At 45.0% G+C, this 8,281-nt stretch overlaps 1 protein-coding gene across 1 annotated transcript in view; it reads left to right on the top strand.

Moving 5' to 3' along the window:
* The first annotated feature begins 1,906 nt into the window (after nt 1-1,906).
* LOC112071090 (FERM and PDZ domain-containing protein 3-like) overlaps nt 1,907-8,281 on the top strand; it is a 38,440-nt gene continuing 32,065 nt past the window's right edge. Inside the window, 5 exon segments of the mRNA XM_070439244.1 lie at nt 1,907-2,064; nt 2,271-2,373; nt 2,868-2,939; nt 6,666-6,734; nt 7,164-7,203. Coding sequence (XP_070295345.1) covers nt 1,911-2,064; nt 2,271-2,373; nt 2,868-2,939; nt 6,666-6,734; nt 7,164-7,203 — 438 coding nt within the window. The 5' untranslated portion in view covers nt 1,907-1,910.

Below are 8,281 nucleotides of genomic sequence, written 5' to 3'. Positions count from 1 at the left end.
TATATCGCATCTTTCAACTTCAAAATAGTAATTTTCGCCCTTGTGTAGAAGCCATGCTGTTTTGTGGCTGGACCACAAATGTAGCTTGCTTGAAAGAAAATGGATGGTGGTTTCATAACAACAAATAGCCTATACCCCTCAAACTCAACTCTGGACCTCAAAGCCAGTTCCACTGTTTTTTTTCATTGTTCCCCTCTAGTTATTCACTGATTTAGACCTGGGACACCAGGTGAATGATTCCCCTCTAATCAGGGACTGATTTAGACCTGGGACACCAGGTGGATGATTCCCCTCTAATCAGGGACTGATTTAGACCTGAGACACCAGGTGGATGATTCCCCTCTAATCAGGTACTGATTTAGACCTGGGACACAAGGTGGATAATTCCCCTCTAATCAGGGACTGATTTAGACCTGGGACACCAGGTGGATGATTCCCCTCTAATCAGGGACTGATTTAGACCTGGGACACAAGGTGGATAATTCCCCTCTAATCAGGGACTGATTTAGACCTGGGACACCAGGTGGATGATTCCCCTCTATTCAGGGACTGATTTAGACCTGGGACACCAGGTGGATGCAATAAATGATCAGGTAGAACAGAAAACCAGCAGGCTCTGGACCTCGTAGGGTAAGAGTTGAATACACCTGGTCTATACCAGACCTCGTAGGGTAAGAGTTGAATACACCTGGTCTTTTCCAGACCTCGTAGGGTAAGAGTTGAATACCCCTGGCTTATTCCAGACCTCGTAGGGTAAGAGTTGAATACTCATGAGCTGTTCCAGACCTCGTAGGGTAAGAGTTGAATAACCCCTGGCTTATTCCAGACCTCATAGGGTAAGAGTTGAATACCTCTGGCTTATTCCAGACCTCATAAGGGTAAGAGTTGAATACCCCTGGTTTATTCCAGACCTCGTTAGGGTAAGAGTTGAATACCTCTGGCTTATTCCAGACTCATAGGGTAAGAGTTGAATACCCTGGTTTATTCCAGACCTCATAGGGTAAGAGTTGAATACACCTGGCCTATTACCAGACCTCGTAGGGTAAGAGTTGAAGACCTTTGGCTTATCCAGACCTCTAGGGTAGAGTGAATACCCTGGTTTATTCAGACCTCATAGGGTAAGAGTTGAATAACACCTGGCCTATACCAGACCTCATAGGGAAAGGTTGAATACCCTGGCTTATTCCAGACCTCGTAGGGTAAGAGTTGAATACACCTGGTCTATACAGACCTCGTAGGGTAAGAGTTGAATACCCTGGTTTATTCCAGACTCTGTAGGGTAATGGAGTTGAATACCCCCTGGTTTATATTCAGACCTCGTAGGGTAAGAGTTGAATACCCCTGGCCTATAGCAATTGAGTTTTTTACTCTTATAGGCTTTAAGTCTTATAGGCTTTAATCTTATAGGCTCTGTTGGAATTTGCTTCAGTCATGTGATTGTTCCCGTCAATCTCTAATGTTATTCCTCCTTCTCCCCCTTCCATCCATCAATATATAATGCCTCTACTTCCATCCCTCTCCCTTCACCCCCCCCCCCTACTTTCTATTTACCTATCCCCCTCTCTGTCCATCCTCCACCTCTCTCAGGTGAATGATTGAGAATCAACGCGAGCTCCTTTTTCTGTGAGACCCACCGCACGTGCTCCTCCTCCTTCAGGGGATGGCCAAGGTCCAGGATGGACACACAAACCATGTGACAGTACACTACATTCCTCCTACGTAGGGTCACAAACATTTTCTATATCATATCTGAGTCTGTGTGTGTGTGTGTGTGTGTGTGTGTGTGTGTGTGTGTGTGTGTGTGTGTGTGTGTGTGTGTGTGTGTGTGTGTGTGTGTGTGTGTGTGTGTGTGTGTGTGTGTGTGTGTGTGTGTGTGTGTGTGTGTGTGATGTTTCCGGTGCAGCCCTGCGATGTTAGAAGAGAGCCAGGATGGTATGGACAGTGGTAGCCTGACTCCTGGCCCAGCTTCAGCTCGACAGGTCTGCATTCAGCGCCACCCCAGCCAAGGCTTCGGATTCATAGCAGGCAGCCAGAGACCAGTCATTGTACGCTCCGTCTCTGCAGGTAGGTAGGGGTGTGTGTGTGAGAGCGATAGAGCGATAGAGCAAGAGATAGAGAGAGAGAGATGATATATGAGTGTTGTCAGTTTGATGTCTTTGTCTGTGTGTCCATTACTCATAGACTAAGCGTTCCTCTGCCTGTGTGTGTGTGTGTGCGTGTGTGTGTGCGTGCGTGTGTGTGTGTGTGTGTGTGTGTGTGTGCTGTCCCAGACGGCCCGTCCATCGGCAAGCTTCTCCCTGGAGACCAGATCCTGGCCATCAATGAAGAGGTTGTGAGCGAGGCTTCCCGGGAGAGAGTCATAGACCTTGTAAGGTAACATCCTTTATATCACCACAGGGGAGGGAGGAGGGCGGTGGGTTTGGTTAGGAAGGTAAGGGGTGGGAGGTGGGGGGGAGATAAGGAATGAGTCGAGTCCAATGCAATGTGTCTCTAGATTGTTATTCGTCTATAGCCTACACTTTATGTGAGTCTAGGACAGGACAAAGCTTTGGTGGGAATGTTTTTCTGAGTTCATTCAATGTGTGAACTCACACAACACATAAGAGCAGAATATTTTCAGTAAATGCAGCAGCAGCAGTACAGCGGGGATCGTTCTGTGTGTTTGAAGGCTAAATTCATGGAGAAATAGTCTGTCTCTAAGCCTCATGTGTTCCATGGAAACATAATGAGACAGATGAGTCATTGAGAACACAGAGAACAGAGAGGAGGTCTAGCAGATAAGAACAGGACAGTTTCTTCCAATGCCACAGCCCTGGTGTTACCTAACCCACTCCACACTCCTCTCCTCTTTTCTGTCCTCTCTATAGATGCTGCAAAGACTCCATAGTTCTCACTGTGCTGCAGCCTCACCAGGTAACAATACACAGCTCTCGCTCACCGTTTCTCTCTCACGCCTTTTCTCCTTGAAGTTCTCAAACTCTATCTGTATCTCTGTATCCCTCCATGTCTCCCTCTCACACACGAAGCAACCACACATACAGATCTCTCCCTCATTCTCTCTCTCTCTCTCTCTCCCTCATTCTCTCTATCTCTCTGTCTCTCTCCCTTATTCTCTCGTCCTCATTATCTCTCATCATTCTTCTCTCTCTCTCTCTTCCTCATTCTCTCTCTCTCTCTCTTCTCCTCTCACTCTCTCTCTCTCTCTCTCTCTCTTCCTCATTCTCTCTCTCCCCTCTTATCTCTCCATCATTCTCTCTCTCTCTCCTCATTCTCTCTCTCTTCCTCATTCTCTCTCTCTCTCTCCTCTCATCTCTCTTCCTCATTATCTCTCCTCATTCTTTCTCTCTCTCTCCTCATCTCTCCATTCTCTCTCGCTTCTTTTTCTGCTCTTCACAGTATCTCTATCTCCCTCATTCTCTCTCTCTCATTCTCTCTCTTTCCTCTCTCTCCATCATTCTATCTCTCTCTCATTCTATCACTCCCTCATTATCTCACCATCATTCTCTCTCTCTCATTCTCTCTCTCTCCTTCTCGCTCTCTCATTCTCGCTCTCCCTCATTCTATCTCTCTCTCTCTCTCTCACTCACTATTTTTACTGTGTGTCGTGATTGTCAGTAAGTACTCTTCAYAMACACTAAATACAAATGGTTCTATATAGTACCAAATAAGGGTTATTTGGCTGAACCTTTTTGGTGCTATATGGGACTTTTTTAAGGTTCTAAATGGAACCTGTATGGTGCTATAAAGAACCCATCAAAAAGGTTATACTGTATATAGCACCAAAAACCCTTAAATAGAAACATTTTTTTACGGTTCTTTATAGAACCTTTACGGAGAACGGAGCTACACTGAGTGTACAAAACATTAAGAACACCTTCATATTGAGATACACCCCCTTTTGCCCTCAGAACAGCCTCAATTCGTCAGGGCATGGACTCTACAAAGTGTTGAAAGGGTTCCACAGGGATGCTGGCCAATGCTGACCCCAATGGTTCCCACAGTTGTCTTGAAAAACCCAGCTGCTTTACAGTTCTTGACACACTCAAACCGGTGCGCCTGGCATCTCCTACCATACCCTGTTCAAAGGCCCTTAAATATTTTGTCTTGACCATTCACCCTCTAAATGGCACACACACAATCCATGTCAATTGTCTCAAGGCTTAAAAAAGAATTTTTCCAACCTGTCTCCTCTCCTTCATCTACAATGATTGAAGTGTATTTAACAAGTGACATCAATAAGGGATCATAGCTTTCACCTGGTCAGTCTGTGGCTATGTCATGGAAAGAGCCATACATATCATATCTGATTTAATCACTATATTATATTGTTAAAGTTCCGTAGGTTTTATTGTTGTGTTTATCGAAAAGTTGAACAGCTAGGGTTCCCTGAAGAGAGACTTGACTTAGTGAACCGTTCGCAATTGACACAAGGCCATACGTGAGTCTTTCACAAGACACCATCTCTGGCCATAGTCCTACATAACATGTAATAGTGTAAAACAACAGATTTGATCAAATAGAATGACACACTCTCACTCACAGTTGCACAAAAAGAGCTGTGAACAAACAACGCCCAAAAATATTCTAATGAGCCGCCTCCTGTACATTCAGTGGTGGAAAAGTAACCAAAAGTCATAATTGAGTAAAAGTAAAGATACCTCAATAGAACATGACTCAAGTCAAAGTGAAAGTCACCCAGTATATATATATACTTAAGTATCAAAACTGAATGTAATTGCTAGAACATACTTAAGTATCAAAAGTAAAAGTATAAATCATTTTACATTCCTTATATTATCCAACCAGCACAAGTATTATTCTTATTATCATTTACAGACTAGCCAGGCGCACACTCCAACACTCTGACATAATTTACAGATAGCCAGGGGCACACTCCAACCCTCTGACATAATTTACAGATAGCCCAGGGCACACTCCAACACTCTGACATAATTACAGATAGCCAGGGGCACACTCCAACACTCTGACATAATTTACAGATAGCCAGGGCACACCCAACCTCTGACATAATTTACAGATAGCCAGGGGCACCTCCACACTCTGACATAATTTACAGATAGCCAGGTGGCACACTCCAACACTTCAGACACTTATTCAAGATAGCCAGGGACACACTCCAACACTCAAACATTATTACAGATAGCCAGGGGTACATCCCAACACTCTGACATAATTTACAGATAGCCAGGGCACACTCCAACACTCTGACATCATTTACAGATAGCCAGGGACTCCAAACTCAGACAATTACAGATAGCCAGGGTTACACTCCAACACTCTGACATAATTACAGATAGCCAGGCGGCACACTCCAAAACTCTGACATAATTTACAGATAGCAAGGGGCACACTCCAACACTCGACATCATTTACGATAGCCAGGGGCACACTCCAACACTCGACATAATTTACAGATAGCCAGGGACACACTCCAACACTCTGACATAATTTACAGATAGCCAGGGGCACACTCCAACACTCTGACATAATTTACAGATTAGCCAGGGTACACTCCAACACTCTGACATAATTTACAGATAGCCAGGGACACACTCCAACATCGACATCATTTACAGATAGCCAGGGGCACACTCCAACACTCAGACATCATTTACAGATAACCGAGGGGCACACTCCAACACTCTGACATCATTTACAGATAGCTAGGGGCACATTCCAACCCTCTGACATCATTTATAATAGCCAGGGGTAGGAGGCAGATAGCCTAATGGTTAGAGAGCGTACAGGTAGCCTAGGTTAGAGGAGGCAGGTAGCCTAGTGTTAGAGAGCGTACAGGGTAGGCTAGTGCTAGTTGGTTAGTGTTAGAGAGGCAGGTAGCTAGTGGTTTAGAGGAGGCAGGTAGCCTAGTGGTTAGAGGCAGGTAGCTAGTGGTTTAGAGGAGGCAGGTACGCCTGTGGTTAGAGCGTTTGGCCAGTAATCGAAAGGTTGCTAGATTGAATCCCCAAGTGACAAAATCTTGTTCTGAACAAGTTAATTAACCCACTGTTCCTAGGCTGTCATTGTAAATAAGAATTTGTTCTTACAGATGACGCAGGGGTTAGAGGAGGCCAGAGTAGCCTAATAAGGTTAGAGGAGGCAGGTAGCCTAGTGGTTAGAGTGAGTGCAGGTAGCCTAGTGGTTGAAGAGGGGCGAGAGCTAGTGGTAGAGGAGCAGTCTAGGTAGAGCAGTAGCTTAGTGTGAGGAGGGCCAGTGGTTGAGGAGTAGCCTAGTGGTTAGAGCAGGTATAACCTAGTTAGAGCGTGGCCAGAATCGAAAGGTTGCTAGATTGAACTCCCAAGCTGACAAAAATCTGTTGTTCTGACAAGTTAATTAACCCATGTTCTAGGCTGTCATTGTAATAAGAATTTGGTTCTACTGATTGCCTAGTTTAATAAAGTTAAATTATGCACAAACACGTAATAGTCTTTTTGTTGCTTTGTAATTACAGACTCATGTTTCAGCCAGGCATGTAATTAAACTTTCATGAAAACGTCCCAATTATTTACCATCTAACTAATCAAGTTTTTCTGCTGTTTCAAAGCATAAAATTAAATAAAAACTTTTGTAATTTGCTTAATTCGAATGTTTTAACGCCGTTAAAACCTAAATGTCTTTGTCTTTCCTCTTTCTAGTACCTAAGTCAGCTTATATAGTGCAGCTAAGAAGGCCCATCTGAACACAACCGCCGCAAAGTGCGCTTTTCAGAACAAAGTGTCCTCAGTGACCAACTCAGTAAGTACATCCCTGGTGATCTCTTCAGTGACCCAGACTCAGTAATACACTCGCTGGTGATCTCTGTGACCACTCGAGTAGGTACCACTCCGCTGTTCTCTCAGTGACCCAGATCATCAAAAGTACCACTCGCTGTGTCCTTCAGTGACCCAGGACTCAAAGTACCACTCCGCTGGTGATTTTCATGACCCAGACTCAGTAGTACCCTCCGCTGTGATTCCTTCAATGACCCAGTCCAGTAGTACCACTCCGCTGGTGATCCTTCAGTGACCCAGACTCCAGTAAGTACCGACTCCGCTTGGTCTTCAGTGACCCAGACTCAGTAAGTACCAACTCGCTGGTGATCCTTCAGTGACCCAGACTCATTAAGTACCACTCCGCTCGTGATCCTTTCAGTGACCCAGACTCAGTAATACCACTCCCTGGTGATCCTTCAGTGACCCAGACTCAGTAAGTACCACTCCGCTGGTGATCCTTCAGTGACCCAGACTCAGTAAGTACCACTCCGCTGGTGATTCTTCTCTCACACCTGCACTCTTCTTTCTATCTCTCTCCCCATTTCTGTCTTCTTCTATGTTGTTCTTGCTTTCTCAGTCGTTAATACTCTTTCTATTTTTCCCTAACACAATTTCTCTCACTATTCATTCTTTCTCCACTTCTCTCTAAAATGTTCTCTTTAATTTGTTCTCTCTTTACCTTGGGTCTGGGCCTGGGCCTGGGCCTGTCTCCCGGGTGATTAAACATGGCTGAACATCCTCTTCCCCTCCATCACCTTGTTTGTATTTTGGGTAGCTGACTACCTGCACCATACAAAACAGCCTTGGGTCCAACACAGTGCGGCTTTTGATTATAAATGGTTCTCCTCCAGATCGATGTCCCCTCTCTCTGGTAGAGCACAGGTTGCGCCTCTAAACTGTTTCTAAGATGTTTGTTAAACATTGGACACATTTTGAATTCAGCTGCAGCAGCAGCGTTACACTGTTAGGCTGGCTGAGAGCAGACATGTAAAGTCCCTGCTTGGCTGTGAAAGCCCTCTCCCTACTGTCTCTGAGCTCTGAAGAAGTGTCCCGAATGGCACCCTATTCCCTACATAGTGCACTACTTCTGACCAGAGCCCTATGTGCCCTGGTCAAAAGTAGTGCACTATATAGGGAATATAGTGCCATTTTGGACGCGAGCTGAGTTCTCTTCTCAAAGCCCAGAGAAGTTGGCTCTACAGTCAAGCCAACAAGCTTATCTCTCACTGTTCCTATTGACAGCTTGTTGTGCAATTTATGAATAACAAGTTAGGCTTCAGCTGCTTGGTTTCAACATCATCTCTATGCATCCCAAATCTTATCCTTTATATAGTGCAGAGCCCTATGACACAAGTTTACATTTCCCTGCCAGTCTGGGCACGTTTCCATAAACTAAAGCTACAACCTTTAGGGAACACACACATGGGGGTGGAGAGATAACTGGTCAGCCTCTAACAGGAGAGATAACTGGGGAGCCTCTAACAGGAGAGATAACTGGGGAGCCTCTAACA

This window comes from Salvelinus sp. IW2-2015, unplaced genomic scaffold (assembly GCF_002910315.2).
Source record: "Salvelinus sp. IW2-2015 unplaced genomic scaffold, ASM291031v2 Un_scaffold1512, whole genome shotgun sequence".
Lineage (NCBI taxonomy): Eukaryota > Metazoa > Chordata > Actinopteri > Salmoniformes > Salmonidae > Salvelinus > Salvelinus sp. IW2-2015.
The sequence above is the reverse complement of the archived record's forward strand: the minus strand, read 5'-3'. Positions and strand labels throughout refer to the sequence as shown.